At 45.3% G+C, this 15,933-nt stretch overlaps 1 protein-coding gene across 9 annotated transcripts in view; it reads left to right on the top strand.

The window, feature by feature from the left end:
* Positions 1-15,933, top strand: part of TMEM94 (transmembrane protein 94) — a 104,105-nt gene that overhangs the window by 48,482 nt on the left and 39,690 nt on the right. For 7 of the 9 annotated variants that reach the window (XR_006275766.1, XR_006275765.1, XM_038371373.1 and 4 more), the window contains 4 exons: positions 10,334-10,453; positions 11,401-11,528; positions 12,187-12,323; positions 13,079-13,281. Coding sequence is in view for 7 of the 9 variants with exons in the window: in XM_038371373.1 (XP_038227301.1) it covers positions 10,334-10,453; positions 11,401-11,528; positions 12,187-12,323; positions 13,079-13,281 (588 nt within the window). In the remaining 2 variants the exon portion in view is untranslated. Of the gene's footprint in view, positions 1-1,711; positions 2,240-10,333; positions 10,454-11,400; positions 11,529-12,186; positions 12,324-12,436; positions 12,556-13,078; positions 13,282-15,933 lie in introns of those variants that run through there. The other 2 variants (XM_038371377.2, XM_038371380.2) reach the window with 2 other exon arrangements.

Below are 15,933 nucleotides of genomic sequence, written 5' to 3' on the forward strand. Positions count from 1 at the left end.
TGCTTTGCAACTTCATCTGCTAAAAGAGAGCTGGGAAGGGGCTAGGTGGCTGTGTTCTACAGTGTGGCTTGGATTAGCGCGTTAGTCTCTCAGCCCTTGAAACCCAGATTCAAATTCTGGTTTGCATCACCAGTGAAAGTCAGTTTAATAACCTAGCTTAGGTTTCAGAGTAGCAGCCGTGTTAGTCTGTATTCGCAAAAAGAAAAGGAGTACTTGTGGCACCTTAGAGACTAACAAATTTATTAGAGCATAAGCTTTCGTGAGCTACAGCTCACTTCATCGGATTAGTTTCCTGTAGATAGCCATGCACATCACAATCCTGTCCAGATCTAGAATAGCAAACGTGTGTACGTCAGAACTGAGGTGCACTTGCAGAGTGCTCTGTCTGTGTGTGTGCGTGCGTGCGCGCACACGCAGGTCTTGAATAGCAGGAGTGGTTGAGACTGAACTGCATTGGCTCAGCTATCTGAGGAGCCTGTGACTGCAAGAGCAGGAGAAGCTTCAGCTCTTGATTGAGCTGTGCTGGCACAGCTGTGTCAGCGGGTGAGGTGGGAGGTGTGAAGCTTGCATATTGCTTGCCTGCATTGTCAGGTTCTGGCTAGTGTTAAATAGGCCTTCATTTTTGTTAAGCAGTGAAGTTCACTCTAGCTTTTTCAAGGTGTGGGATAGCCTATGTTCTGTGACACTTGTCAGTACCACCAATGTGTTTGCATCCACTCTCCTATTAGTGCTCCAGCTGGGATTTGTATTCCAAAACTCTGTACTTCATGTGCTTCATTTTGTCTTTAATATTTTTATATCCCTTTTTGGTACTAACATCATGATCTCATCTGAAACTGCCAGTTCAATTTTCCAGTTCAACAGAGGTGGTTATTAGTCTAATGGAGAAAAGCCACAAGGGCCTAGCTATATTCTGATCCAGCAGTGTTTCATAAACCCACTGCCCAGAATATGCATAGAAACACCCAGGGATTATTTAAGGCCTAACCGTGACACGGTATTGGAATGTGAAAGTAAGTAGTCTTGTAGTAACATGACTTCTATTACGGTCATCAAATGGTCATTTGTTTGCTCTTTCAGTAGCTGCCTTCTGTAACCTGCTCCTGTGGACTCTTGTCCTAACTTTGCAGCTCTTTATCCTGGGCTGACCTGCAGGAAGCAGAATAACATGGCTGCCCAAAGCCTGAACTTTGAGGGGATACAGCAGAACCTCAAGGATACGAACACCAGAGTTATGGACTCACCAGTCAACCGGACACCATGTGAAACCAGAAGTAACTAATCGGGCAGGAGAGAGAGAGAGAGAGAGAGAGAGAGAGAGACACCCCCCCCCCCCCAGCAAATACTGTATTTTGCTAGTGTTGCATCTTAAAGGTAGGCACATCTGTGACACACACACACACACACACACACACACACACACACACACACACACACCCCCCCCCCCCGAGCAAATACTGTATTTTGCTAGTGTTGCATCTTAAAGGTAGGCACATCTGGACTGCCTATCCCCACCCCACCCCCACGCGCGGGGCAGCCACTTACAGCTAAGAGGTGAAGATGCTGAGGCTGGCAGCCTGAGCCAGCAGAGCAGGAGCAGCGCTGCAGCCTGCACCGCTTTCACACCCCCCCCCTTCCCTCCTGGGGGAAGGCTGGTGGGGCCCGCTGGGCGGGGGGTTCTACTGTAATAGCAAAGCAATCTGCCTCCGTTGACCCCAAGCCTACTAAACTCCTGCAAAAAAACAAAATAAAAAAAACCAACCCCAACCAGATCAGAGTTTCAAAGGCTAGATTCTCAAAGAAAATCTGAACATTAAAAAAGATACCTTACTAAGAAGAGTGTTTCTGGGTCACAGTGTAAAGAGGTTTTAGAGTGGCAGCCCTGTTAGTCTCTGACTCCAAGTGAACACATATGCAGGCAAATAGCAGGGCTGAGGAAAATCAAATGGCTACCAAAGCAGACATTCTGGAGATGATATCTGAGTTTCAGGCCATGAGAGATGATCTGACAACTAAGCTTCTTGCAGTAAAGAAGGAAGTTGCTGACTTGGAAGAGCAAGTCATTGTGCTAGAGACTGGCCTAAGAGAAGCAAGTGAGAGGGAAACAGCTGCATGACACTGATGGCGTGCAGAGAGAGAGCTACCTGAAATCAGATGAGATAGAAAACTGATTCTGATGATGTTGTTCCTTCTCAAGTAAGGGACTGCCTGAAAATCTGGAAGGAGACAATCCAATTCGGTAGGTAAAAATGTTGATCCTGGAGTTGTTACATCTGAGCTCTTTGAAAGGTTTAAAAGTGGAGAGAGCACATAGGACGCCACTCCCCCTGTTTGGGCCTTATAAATTCAGCAACCTAATTGTGAAATTTCATGATCATTAGTAGAAAAATTTAATTATGAAAAAATCGGAGTGCATTCAGAGCTTGTACTCAAAGGCCACAAGCTGCAATTTTTCCATGACCTCTTTGCCCTAACTTTTAAAAAAGAAAAGAGAGCTGAAGGAAATTACAGCAGCACTCAGAAGGGCAGATTTTTGCTGCAGATGAGGATTCCCATTTAAACTCTCATTCAGCTTCCAAAATTAGTATTATACATTAAGTGTCTTCAAACAAGGCAAAAATAGACTCCAGTCTCTTGGGATAGAAATCCATACCTCAGATGTACATGAAGATTCTCCAGAGGTAGTAACTACAGACAAGCTGCTAAAAAAAACTCTTAGGAAATGATGAAACACAAGAAAAAGAAGATTGGCAATGGCAGAAGTAAAGCTGAGCAAGAGACCTTGGATATCTAAGGCATATCCTAGAGACTAACCAGAAAGGATTTCTTGGGAGTCACCAGGAATGAACAATATCTATGTCAATGTTATAAAGAAAACAGTATGAAATTTGCTTTAGTTGGGATGATTGGTAAAAGCTGGGTACTGTATTTTAAAACACAGAGGAAATAAAGGACAATAAGAGGGGAGTTGGTGGGTAAGGGATGAAATCCCAAGAATAGAGCAGACTAGAGGAAAGAGAGGAGGGGATAGGGAAGAGTCTTTAGAGGATCTGTGAAAATCCTCCTTTTAACTCAAAATAATCAGATGGTAATCTATCCCTAAGAGGGTGAGGTCCCATAGGTGGAAAATGCACTCAGTGAGCTGGAGCCAGTTCACACCGGTTCTAAAAGGGCTTCTAAATTTAACAGGCCAAAAGTGGTGCCTTAGGCGCTGACTCCATGGTGCTCTAGCCCTGGAGTACCCAAGGGGAAAATTTGGTGGGTGCAGAGCACCCACCGGCAGCTCCCCGGCCCCAGATCACCTCCAGTCCGCCGCCTCCCCTGAACGCGCCGCCCTGCTCTGCTTCTCCACCGCCCCCCCTCCCTCCGCCTTCCCGCGAATCAGCTGTTCACGTGGGAAGCCTCGGGGTGGGGGTGCGCAAGGAGGGCCGCCCACGCCGCAGCAGGTAACCTGGGGGGGCGTGCAGGAGAACCGCTCCCCTCCCCAGCTCACCTCCGCCACCCTTGGCCTGAGCGGGAAGCCATGGCTTGCTTCTCTGCCCTCCCTGGCTTCCTGCCGAACAGCTGATTTGCAGGAAGCTGGGTGGGTGGGTTCGAAGAAGTAGAGCGGGCTGGTGGGTTCAGGGGAAGAGGCAGAGGCGGAGCGGAGGTGAGCTGGGGCCGGGCGCAGGGAGCTGCCTGTGGGTGCTCTGCACCCACCAGTTTTCCCCGTGGGAAAAGCCAACCCCAGAGCACCCAGGGAGTCAGTGCCTAAGGTGCCACTTTTGATGTGATCAGTGTGGGGAGCGGCCGCTCCCCCTGCTCCCCCCCAGCTATGCTCCCCCGCCCCTAGGAGCCAGAGGGACCTGCTGGATGCTTCCTGGGAGCTGCCCCAGGTAAGCACTTCAGGGACTCCCCACCTCGCCCCCGGGCAGGTGCCTCTGGTTCTTAGGGGTGGGATGGGGTGGGCACCCACTACGGTGGCCCACGAGACTCTCCTGCCCGGTTCTGGGGGCAGACAGTGGACAGGGGAGGGGGATGGATTGGGCAGGGGTCCTGGGGGGGGCATCAAGGAACTTGGAGGGGAATTGAACCCTGTGGAAAAAGATTACACATTTTATTCACACTTGCATCAGTTATATATTAGAATAGAATAGAGAATAGAATACTAGAATAGATGTAAAGTTAATCTGTAAATCCTTAATGAAGCAGATACGATCTGCAAAAATTTGGCAACATTACATGGTCAGTAAAGTGATACTTGATAGCTGGGATGGGTCCCAGGGATCACTTTTTTTGGGGGGGGGGATGGCAGGGAAATGACTGTTTTTTTTCCTCCAAGAAAAAGGTTGGGTTGCAGAAATTAAAAAGGACATTGTTCAGTACTTTCAGATAAATGATATGGACAACATAAAGAGAGGCTTTCTCTAGGAGGCAGGTAAAGTACTATTTAGGGGTCAGTTGATAAGCAGAGCCTCACACCTGAAAAAAGAGAGAGCTCAAGAAATACAGCAGAAGATGAAAAGGTTGCAAGACATGCACAAAAACACAGGTTCAAAAACATCTAACAATTAACTAAATATTAGGGGAAAATTGAATATGTTGATGACAGATGCCACTGAAAAAGCCCTTAGTATACAAAGCAGAAGTTTTCTGAAAAAGGAAATAAAAGTGATAGCTTAAAGAGATTCAAGAGCAATGTAGTATTCCACCAGTTAAGAACAATCAGCAAAAAGATAGTTACATACACTAATGAAATGTGCTACTTTTGCTGCTGCTTATAAAATCTCTATACCTCAGATAATCCAAGCTCTGAAGTTAATTTAAAAAAAAAAAAATCTGGAATTCAATAGACTTGCCAAAGATGAACAAAATTTTTAAGACTCTTTAGATAAAGAAATAACACAAGAAGAAATCCTAGTGGCAATAGCGAGTATGGAAAGTGGTAAAACTCCAGGACCTGCTGGCTTTCCAGCTGAATTTTACGGTATTTAAGGAGGTATTAGTGAGTCCCTTGAGAGTACCTTCAACACTATTCTGTTAGGGGAGGAACTTCTGCAACCTATGAAAAAAGCTATTGTGGTTATTCTCCCTAAAGATGGAAAAGATCTCACCTTATGCATTTCCTATAGGCCCATATCCCTGTTGAAATGTGGCATAAAGATTCTAGCAAAAATAGGAGCTAGCCAATTGCAGTCTGTGCTTTCAGTTTATATAAACCCAGATCAAACTGAATTCATTAAGGATAGACAAATCTCAGACAGTATTAAGAGAGGACTTTGAATCATCTGTAATACCAAATAAAAAAATCTGTTTCTTTTACTGTCACTAAACGCAGAGAAAGGAGATAGAAGAGTGGGACTTTCTGTTTCAAGCCCTGCCCTATGTGGACTTTGGCCACCAGGTCCCTAAATGGATAACTGCTCTTTAAACCAGCCCAGAAGCAGCTGTTTGAGTTCCTGGTGTTAAATCTCCGCTGTTTGAATTACACAAAGGGATTAGGCAGGGAGTCCATTGTCTCCTTCACTTACGGCACTGGGCATGGAACCTTTAGTACAGAGGATAAGGAACAATTAATCCATCACAGGAATAAAACGTGCGGGATCACACCAGAAAATAGTGTCATATGCAGATGATGTAATATTATTTTTATCTAAATCGATATTTCTCTGAAATTAGTTTCTGAAGAAATCTAGAACTTTGGGAAAGTGTCTGGATTTAAAGTTAAATTATGCCAAATACTGAAATACTAGAATCTGAAAAGTCTCTTCTCCAGAAAACATTTGGTACAAATGGGCTACAAATTCTATAAGATACCTGGGAATTCAAATCTCAAACAACATAGGAGAGCTCTATGATTTAGTGTCAAACCACTACTTCAGGAAATGAACAAAGATCTGGGGAGCTGAGGGAAGTACGCAATTTCTTGGTGGGGAAGTATAGCCACAGCAAAAATGAGCATTTTGCCAAGGATATCTTTCTTGTTTCCAATTTTTTCTGGGATTATCCCAGATAAAACCCTAGCAGGAATACAGAGGATGTCAAAATTTTTATGAAATAGGGAAAGACCAAGCGTGAGTGCAGATACCCTATACAGGTCCATTAAACAGGATGGATTAGTGTTCCAAATATTCTGTGGTACTACTTAGCCAGCCAGCTCGAAGTAGTAGTGAATTTGGGGTGTTCTAACCCAGCCAAACATGAGATATTTATTAAACAAAATAACTCTGGCAGTGAGAATTTGCTAAACTACTGTGGGTTAATAAAAAAAAAAAAAATTCTCATCCTCCAGAAATTTACACACATCTTTTAGCAAAGGCTGCTCTGTGTTAGGGATAGAACTATACATAAGATAAATTCTTTTCCCCTGCAAAATGATCCAGATCTTAACCCAAATTATGAACAAGAGAGCTTCGAAGATTGGGAGAGCCAATGAATACACATGGTGGGCCAGCTATTCAGTTAAAAAAATTTCTAACTTATTTAGAGATCAAAATTAACTTTAACTGGCCCACTCTCCCCTTGTACCAGTACTTTCAAGTCAGGCATTATGTTTCTCAACTTTCTAAGAAACCTGTTATACAGAAAGCTAATTTTAGTAGAAGAGATGGCATCTGATCAATTAGGAAACAAAAATTATAACTAATTTATATCAATCTTTGCTGACAACTTTTCTAACAAAAAAGTGTCTATAGATAACACTCTGGGAAAAGGAGGTGGATAGACAAATTATCCTAGAAGAATCTGGTTTGATCCAGAAAATAGGACCAGCAACCTCAGTCTGTAGCACAATAAAAGAAAATTTCTTTAAGATACTGTTTCAAAGGTACCTCTCACCATTCAGGTTTTTATATAGATAGATTGAATGGAGATAAATGGCGGAGAAATTGTGGTGAAAGAGGAAATTTTATGCATATATGATGGACATGTCCAGTCATTATAGAGTATTGGGATGCAACCTGTAACCTAATCTCACAAATTTGTTGGATCTATATTACCAAATGAACCCTTGGTAATCCTTTCAGGGCTTCCTAGCAGAAATGGTCACACTGGGGGAAAAGAAGAATTGATCTCTCATCTCCTAGTAACTGCTCGGCTGTTGGTAGTCTCTCACTGGAAAAAGAAAAATAGCCCAAATGTCAAGGAATGATTTATTTATTTTTAAAGGGAGATTATGGAAAAATTAACACACCAATTATGTACCCAGTAAAATAGACAGAGGGCAGATAGATACTTTAATATCTGGTTACCTTTTATTCAATGCTCAAAGTACATTCACCTGCAAAAACCCCCCAGCATACTACTTGGTTTTTTTAATAGTAACATTTGATGGACAGTGCTGTTCTGTTAAATATGTGTGTGTATATATAGAGATTTCACTTAATTTAATAAAATCACTAGAAGCAACATATTATAATGATGCCTTGTAATGATGCTCACTCTGTAATATGGTAACATATTAAATAGAAAGGATCTGATGACTCTTTCTGTATAATGTCTCTCTAAACAAAAAAGAAAAGGAGTACTTGTGGCACCTTAGAGACTAACAAATTTATTTGAGCATAAGCTTTCGTGAGCTACAGCTCACTTCATCGGATGCATTCGGTGGAAAATACAGTGGGGAGATTTATACACACACACACAACATGAAACAATGGGTTTTATCATACACACTATAAGGAGAGTGATCACTTAAGATGAGATATTACCAGCAGGAAGGAGGGGGGGAAAGGAGGAAAACCTTTTGTGGTGATAATCAAGATGGGCCATTTCCAGCAGTTAACAAGAGAGTCTGACAGGTTTCAGAATAGCAGCCGTGTTAGTCTGTATTCGCAAAAAGAAAAGGAGTACTTATGGCACCTTAGAGACTAACACATTTATTAGAGCATAAGCTTTCGTGAGCTACAGCTCACTTCAAGCTCACGAAAGCTTATGCTCTAATAAATTTGTTAGTCTCTAAGGTGCCACAAGTACTCCTTTTTCTTTTTAAGAAAGTCTGAGGAACAGTAGGGGGTGGGGTGGGGGGAGAAATATCATGGGGAAATAGTTTTACTTTATGTAATGACTCATCCACTCCCAGTCTCTATTCAAGCCTAAGTTAATTGTATCCAGTTTGCAAATTAATTCCAATTCAGCAGTCTCTCATTGGAGTCTGTTTTTGAAGTTTTTTTGTTAAAGGATAGCCACTCTCAGGTCTGTAATCGTGTGACCGGAGAGATTGAAGTGTTCTCCGACTGGTTTTTGAATGTTATAATTCTTGACAAAAAAAAGAAAAGGAGTACCCGTGGCACCTTAGAGACTAACAAATTTATTAGAGCATAAGCTTTCGTGAGCTACAGCTCACTTCATTATGCTCTAATAAATTTGTTAGTCTCTAAGGTGCCACGGGTACTCCTTTTCTTTTTGCGAATACAGACTAACACGGCTGCTACTCTGAAATAATTCTTGACGTCTGACTTGTGTCCATTTATTCTTTTACGTAGAGACTGTCCAGTTTGACTAATGTACATGGCAGAAGAGCATTGCTGGCACATGATGGCATATATCACATTGGTAGATGCGCAGGTGAACGAGCCTCTGATAGTGTGGCTGATGTGATTGGGCCCTATGATGGTGTCCCCTGAATAGATATGTGGACAGAGTTGGCAACGGGCTTTGTTGCAAGGATAGGTTCCTAGGTTAGTGGTTGTGTTGTGTAGTTGCTGGTGAGTATTTGCTTCAGGTTGGGGGGCTGTCTGTAAGCAAGGACTGGCCTGTCTCCCCAGATCTGTGAGAGTGATGGGTCGTCCTTCAGGATAGGTTGTAGATTCTTGATGATGCGTTGGAGAGGTTTTAGTTGGGGGCTGAAGGTGATGGCTGGTGGCGTTCTGTTATTTTCTTTGTTGAGCCTGTCCTGTAGTAGGTGACTTGTGGGTACTCTTCTGGCTCTGTCAATCTGTTTCTTCACTTCAGCAGGTGGGTATTGTAGTTGTAGGAATGCATGATAGAGATCTTGTAGGTATTTGTCTCTGTCCGAGGGGTTGGAGCAAATGCGGTTATATCGTAGAGCTTGGCTGTAGACAATGGATCGTGTGGTGTGATCTGGATGAAAGTTAGAGGCATGTAGGTAGGAATAGCGGTCAGTAGGTTTCCGATATAGGGTGGTGTTTATGTGACCATCGCTTATTTGCACCGTAGTGTCCAGGAAGTGGATCTCTTGTGTGGATTTGTCCAGGCTGAGGTTGATGGTGGGACGGAAATTTGTTGAACTCATGGTGGAATTCTTCAAGGGCTTCTTTTCCATGGGTCCAGATGATAAAGGTGTCATCAATGTAGTTCAAGTAGAGTAGGGGCGTTAGGGGACGAGAGCTGAGGAAGCGTTGTTCTAAGTCAGCCATAAAAATGTTAGTATACCGTGGGGCCATGCGGGTACCCATCGCAATGCTGCTGATTTGAAGGTATACATTGTCCCCAAATGTGAAATAGTTATGGGTGAGGACAAAAAGTCACAAAGTTCAGCCACCAGGTTAGCCGTGACATTATCGGGGATACTGTTCCTGATGGCTTGTAGTCCATCTTTGTGTGGAATGTTGGTGTAGAGGGCTTCTACATCCATAGTGGCTAGGATGGTGTTTTTAGGAAGATCACTGATGGATTGTAGTTTCCTCAGGAAGTCAGTGTTGTCTTGAAGATAGCTGGGAAGCTCACTGTTATAGTGATTGTTTCGTTCCTGATATTTATATGGCAAGGATTTTTAAACTGGTTAAAAAATTAAAAAAGGACACATTAAAAGAAAAGCAAGGTATCGTGCATCATTAAAATTTCAGCATAACTGTCTATCTTGTGCTGCTTGTTTTTAGCTTTTGTCTCAAATTTGGGACTCAACAGGTTGAGTTTGACACTTGCACCTGATCTAGAATGGAGTGGTGACCTGAAGTGCTCTCATTTTCATTCCTGCGGGCAGGTGGTCTTTCTCTGGAAAAGCTGCTAGGAGATCAATTCATAACCTGCTCTTAGCAAATCACCGTGGATCCCTAACAAAGTGATATCAGTTCAAACTTCCCTCTCCTCTGGGAGTTGAGCATTCTCCCTTTGTAGCATTCCTAGTCTCTGCCAGCCAGAGACACTTTTGTCTTCTGGACCTTGTCTCACGTTCTCCTGCTGTGATGGAGCATTTAGCTGGAGTGCTCAGCAATGTGTTTCTTGCCTGTGATCATCTTGATTTTTTATTCCAGCAGGCCAGTCTAAAATTCATGGGAGGGGTGAGCACATTGCAGATGATTCCAAGGCATTCGGGGACGTAGTGCTTGGCCAGCAGGAAAAAGCCAAGAAAGATGATAGTGAAGCACTAAACACACTGTTTTCTGCTCTCCAGGATGAGATGACCTCAAGTTTGGGCCTGACCACAAAGAAGGCCCTCACTATCCTGAGAGACCAGCTGTCAGCACTGCTGGAGGGGCATCAGAAGGAAAGGAAGAAGGTGATTTCATGGAAGGTGAGGCAAAAAAAAAAAAAAAGCCCACAGTAGGTTCTGACCTTCCCTATTGGTCTCTCAAAACCCTAAAGTTTAGAAATTGGGAATTGGACCAGTTCCCTATATGAATCACACAAATGACCTGTGGTGCAGCCCCAAGCTTTCCAAACCCTTGTTAAGCTAAATCTCTGAGTTAATTGAAGTTCATTTGCATTACGGTCTGCCTTTGCGGAGCTTCTGATTTCCTTGGGTCTAATGCTAGGAGCTATGCAAGGTTATAGCTCCTTTGCAGCTGTGCAGTTGTGGAATTTAGGAGCTTAACTTCAAACCAGAGATGCTTAGGAGCAGCGAAGGCTGAAACGCCTACCTAGTCAGCCTCCCGCCCCTTCCAGCATTAGGAAGGTGAATGTGTGCTGCCTTTTCCTTCTCCCTGTGTCCCTAAGAGCTGTGTAAAATTGGGGTTTATCTGTATTTGAAATGTGATCTCTGTAGAGAGAGGCTCCAAAGTTGCCTCTCTCAGTGCACGTAGTAGTTGTTTAGAGCAGATGGGGCTATGAGGCTTAACACACTCTCCTGAGGCTTTGACTACAGTTGGTGTGTCCTGTACATTTAAATACAAAGCTCTAGAATCTTATTTGTAGTAATTACATTTAAAAAAATATTTGTTCTCCCCTCTGGATCAGTGACATGAGGCATCCTGGCACAGCGGCCTTTGTATTGTGCCAGGGCATTGCAAGGCAGTGAGCCGTCACCAAAGCCCGTCGTCTGATCCACTGCTAGTGTGTTAGCACTCAGATAAACACTGACATGGGAAGTTTTTTACTGTCTTGAGGGTTTTTGCAAACGATGTTTGCTCCACAGTGGTTTTGTGAACTTTACCTCCTCCCCCCCCCACATTGTTATGCTTCTTAAAGGACTAGATCTGTGTTTAGCTGACACTGAGTCTCTCCGCTGCTCTTGCTTCGTAGGAGGTGTGGAGGAGCAGTTTCCTGTACCATGGTAACCGTTGCTCCTGCTTCCATTGGCCGGGTGCGTCTCTGATGCTGCTGGCCGTGCTGCTGCTGTTGTGCTGCTATGGGAGCCAGCCACATGGGAGGTGAGCAAAGTGCCCTTTGCTATTTGGGGGGGGGGGGTGGGGTAGTTTTATACTATGTCAGGAGGGCCCATGGTGCTCTTAGTGTTGTGATCGCTCGTTCTTTCTGATCACTGGGTTCTTCCATGCCCGGATTGTGTCCCCATCGGCTCCTTCCCCCAATCTCTGACAAAGACTTGTTTTGGGAGCTCATTGATGCCGCTTCTCAACAATCACATAGAAGATCTGATGGAGAGAATGAAGTTATCTCCCTTTGGGAACTGTACAAGCTCCTTTTTGTGCAGTGGTCCCAGATCCCCTGATGTCCTGGGGTGTGGGAATAGAGAGGGATAATCCTGAAACTGAACTGGGGGTTGGGGTGCCTCATGGAAGAGTGCAGAGAGCTGCCACTTGGACCTTGCCATTCCCTGGCTGTATTTTATAAGAGTATCTCTGGATCGAAGCAGATCTCGTTGAACTTCTCCAGTGGAATTGTTGTAAAGACCAAGCATGGGCTTAATGCCTCTGCTTTTCTTTATTCTTACATCTCACTGACCCAAGTATTAACATTATTCATAAAGGGCCAGGCAGGTGAGCGTCTATATCTGTGCGCGGGGGAGCATATTTTGCTCCTTTACTCACATGCCTCTTCTACTTGGTTATTTCCTGTTGCCTCACAAAGCCAAGGTGCTGAGATTGTGAATGCCCTGGCTCTCCTCCTCCTCCTCCTCCTGAACCTGTTCTTGATTGGACGACAAGAGAGGCTGAAGCGCAGAGAGGTTGAAAGGAGGCTCCGGACCATCATTGACAAGATAAACGGTGAGGTCTCTATCTGCCATCTCCCATTTGCGTTGTCATGCACATACTGACAGCTTCCCCCTCTATTGGATTTCTCTCCAAACCTAGGTGTCTTCATTACTTGTATTTAGATTACCTGTCTTGCTCCGTCTCCTACCGAGGCAGGCTGTTGAGAGGCATGCTTTCTGCACCACCCTCTTTACATGGGATATGCTGAGCTGCCATAGTGTCAGATGCTTTGAACCTTAACCTGGTAAGGCAAATGGCCACTATGTCTGTGTGCTGGAGTAGGTCAGACTCTGAGCATCTCATAAAAATATCTGCCTTCCAGCAAGCAATGAGAGAGGAGAGCGTAGTGACAGCCGCACCATCCCAGCAAGAGACGTGTGTGTGGGAACAGCTGTGAGTAAGCACCCTCCCAATTTGGGCAGCAAGCCTGGGGAGAGCCTCTGCCTGGCAGGAGGTGAAGTAATTCTTTTCAGCCTCGGGCCCTTTGGGACATTCTGTTGGCTTTTGTCTTGCATAAGTTCATCTCAGCATTACCTGGTGTTTGGTTTATGTTGCAAATTGGCTATGGGTAGCTGTCTGTACAGGATGGGGAAATATGAGGGACCGCCCCTCCCCCATGGGGAAATAAAGGAAATGGCAGGAGATCATAAGGACTGTGTGGGATTAGCACTGGAGGGATCACTCTGTGGAAGGTAAATCCTTACGGGATCACCAGCCCTTTTCCAGTTGGGCTCTTCCTCACTCTTTTCTCTTCTCTGTGCTTTCAGATACCCTGGAAGATGGCAAAGAGCCGAAGTGGCCAGACTCCATGTACCCCGACCTTCACATGCCTTTTGCCCCATCCTGGTCCCTCCACTGGGCCTACAGGGATGGTCATGTCGTAAACCTACCAGTCAGCCTGTTAGTAGAGGGAGACATTATTGCTCTGAGACCGGGGCAGGAGTCTTTTGCTTCTCTGAGAGGGATTAAGGTAACTCACTTGTCTCCTTTCTGTACCATGATGAAAGATTGTTTCCCAAGATGATCTGTTGGTGACCAATTCTGAGAGCATGCAGTATTCTCACTGTGTGTTTGATCTTTTCCTACCTTGGGAACACTCAAGAGTTTCACCTTGCACTTCATTTGTGCAGCTAAAAGTACTTTATATAAACAGCTGTCCTGCCAAACCCCAACAACGTAGTCACACAAATGATGCCAAAGTATGATGTTTCTTATCTCCCACAGGACAGGAAAGGAGTGTATTGTACTTCTGATCGTAACTTTATAAAACCCATCTGAATAGATAATTCAATGGGACACCTTCCCATTTTGAAACCCTGGGTGTTGCTGTTAGGACAGAAGATGGGTTTTAGGCAGAAAGTCACTGTCACTAGAGATCTTAAATGAACCTGTGTGCAAAATACTCCTCTCTGCTTCTTGCTGTGAATTCATTGCACTCACTTTGCAGATAGAACTGTATTTCCTCATGGAACCCTCGTGTAGAATATGCCTTTCTGATAAAAGAAGGGGACTGTACCCTGCATTTCATATAGAGAAATAAAGGCTTATCTGCTCTGACCTTCCCCTTTCTGCTCTCTGATAATGTAAGGTTGTTGTATAGGATACATGGGGGGGGAAAGTGAATGAACTGCCTAAGAGGGCTGGAACTACAAGCTAAGGAAGAAATTGACAGAGAGAGCAGGAGAAAATGTTTAGGTTATCACTGTAGGACAGCAAGTGGTCTCTGATCTAGACTTATCTGTTATAAAATCATACTTGATCATGATGGTCCCTTCTGACCTTGAAGTCTGAGAGTCTATGCATGTCTCCATCAGATTACAGAATAATTTCAGGGAAGATGGGGAGGGGCTAGTACTGGTGGGAATGTTACCTGGACAAAATCTTAGCTCATGTGTGGTGTAATATCCACTGATCAGATCTTATTTGGGAAAAAACTGTGAACAGCCTGCTGTTTCAGAAAACCCTTCCTTTGTGGTGTTTGGATACTGAAGCTTGCTCTTTACAATGTAGCAAAACAAGCAGCAGGGCCTGGCTTTCCTCCTGACTCCGAAAGCAGCTCTCAGGGAACGGAAACTTGTGGGATGATTTGTTTAGAGAATGTACAGAGTTGGTGGTACAAACAGGAGCACTTGACGGAACAAAGAGCACTTAAATTAGAAAAATGTAAAGATGCTGGGGCAAAGAGATGAATATAATATAATACTTTCTGCTCTTTGGAAGCTCTTAGCCAAGGAGCTCACATTGTTTTACAAATGTTAAGCCTTACGAACTCCTGTGAGGCAGATAAAGGAATTACATGGATAATTTCTCTGCTTGTAATGCAACTACTTCTGGGCTGGAATGCAGCAGCTGTTCACAACACAGCAACACCAGTTTTGGACAAGAAGTGAAAAAGAATGCCACATCCACAAACCACACATGACAATTATTATAGTTAATTTAGAGAAAAGGAATGAAATTACCAAAACTACAATTTGGCCAGGGCATCAGAATTGAAATGCCTCTCTTACAAAAGCATGTAGGGATCTTTAATAGGTGCAAGTGGACAAGATTTCATATTTTGTACTAGAAATGGGGGCAGGAGGAAATGTGCTGCGCAAAAAAGACATGGGAAAATTCAGCTTTTAAAGTTGCTTTTGATGCTCTTTATTGTCTAAGGTCACGTGTACACTGTGGGTGCTAAAATCGCACAGCTGTGGCGCCTTAGTTATGTCACTGTAACACCATAGTGTAGTTCAGAAATGGACAAACTACAGCCCGCGAGCCACATCTGGCCTGCGGGACTGTCCTGTCCGGCCCCATAGCTCCTGACCCAGGAGGCTGTCCCTCCTTCCCCGCAGCCATGCCGCTGCGCAGTGCAATGCTCTGGGCGGCAGGGCTGCAGAGCCCGGCTTGACCCGGTGCTCTGTGCTGGGCTGGTGTGGCGTGACTGCCAGTCCTGGTGCAGTCGTGCTGCCAGCCACCGGTGCTCCAGGCAGTGCGGTAAGGGGGCAGGGAGCAGGGGAGTTCGGGGGGCGGTCAGGGACGTGGATAGAGGTTGGGATGGTCAGAGGGCGGGGAATGGGGGTTGAATGGGGGCAGGGGTCCCGGGGGGGGGTCAGGAAGGAGAGGAGGGGTTGGATGGGGGGGTGGTCAGGGAGCGGGGGGGTGGACGGGGTGGGAGTCCTGGGGGGGGAGTCAGGAAGGGGGGGGGTTGAATGAGGTGGTGGGGGGCAGTTAGGGCAAGGTGTCTGGGGGCACTCAGGGAGAAAGGGTGGTTGGATGGGGCACGGGTCCCAGGGGGGCAGTCAGGAAGAAGGGGGGAGTTGGATGGGGCAATGGGGCAGTTAGGGACGGGGAGTCCAGGGGCGGTCAGGGGACTGAGAGCAGAGAGGGGGTCCCTGGGGGGCCATTAGGGAACAGAGTGGGTTGGATGGGGCAGGAGTCCTGGGGGGTTGAAAGAGGGCAAGAAGCGGGGGTTGAATGGGGGGCAGGGGCTGGGCCATGCCTGGCTGTTTGGGGAGGCACAGCCTCCCCTAACCTGCCCTCCATACAATTTCAGAAACCTGATGCAGCCCTCAGTCCAAAAAGTTTGCCTGCCCCAGTATAGATGCTTTCCTGTGAAATGTGCATATATGCTACA

The sequence above is a fragment of the Dermochelys coriacea genome, chromosome 14 (assembly GCF_009764565.3).
Source record: "Dermochelys coriacea isolate rDerCor1 chromosome 14, rDerCor1.pri.v4, whole genome shotgun sequence".
Classification (NCBI taxonomy): Eukaryota; Metazoa; Chordata; order Testudines; family Dermochelyidae; genus Dermochelys; species Dermochelys coriacea.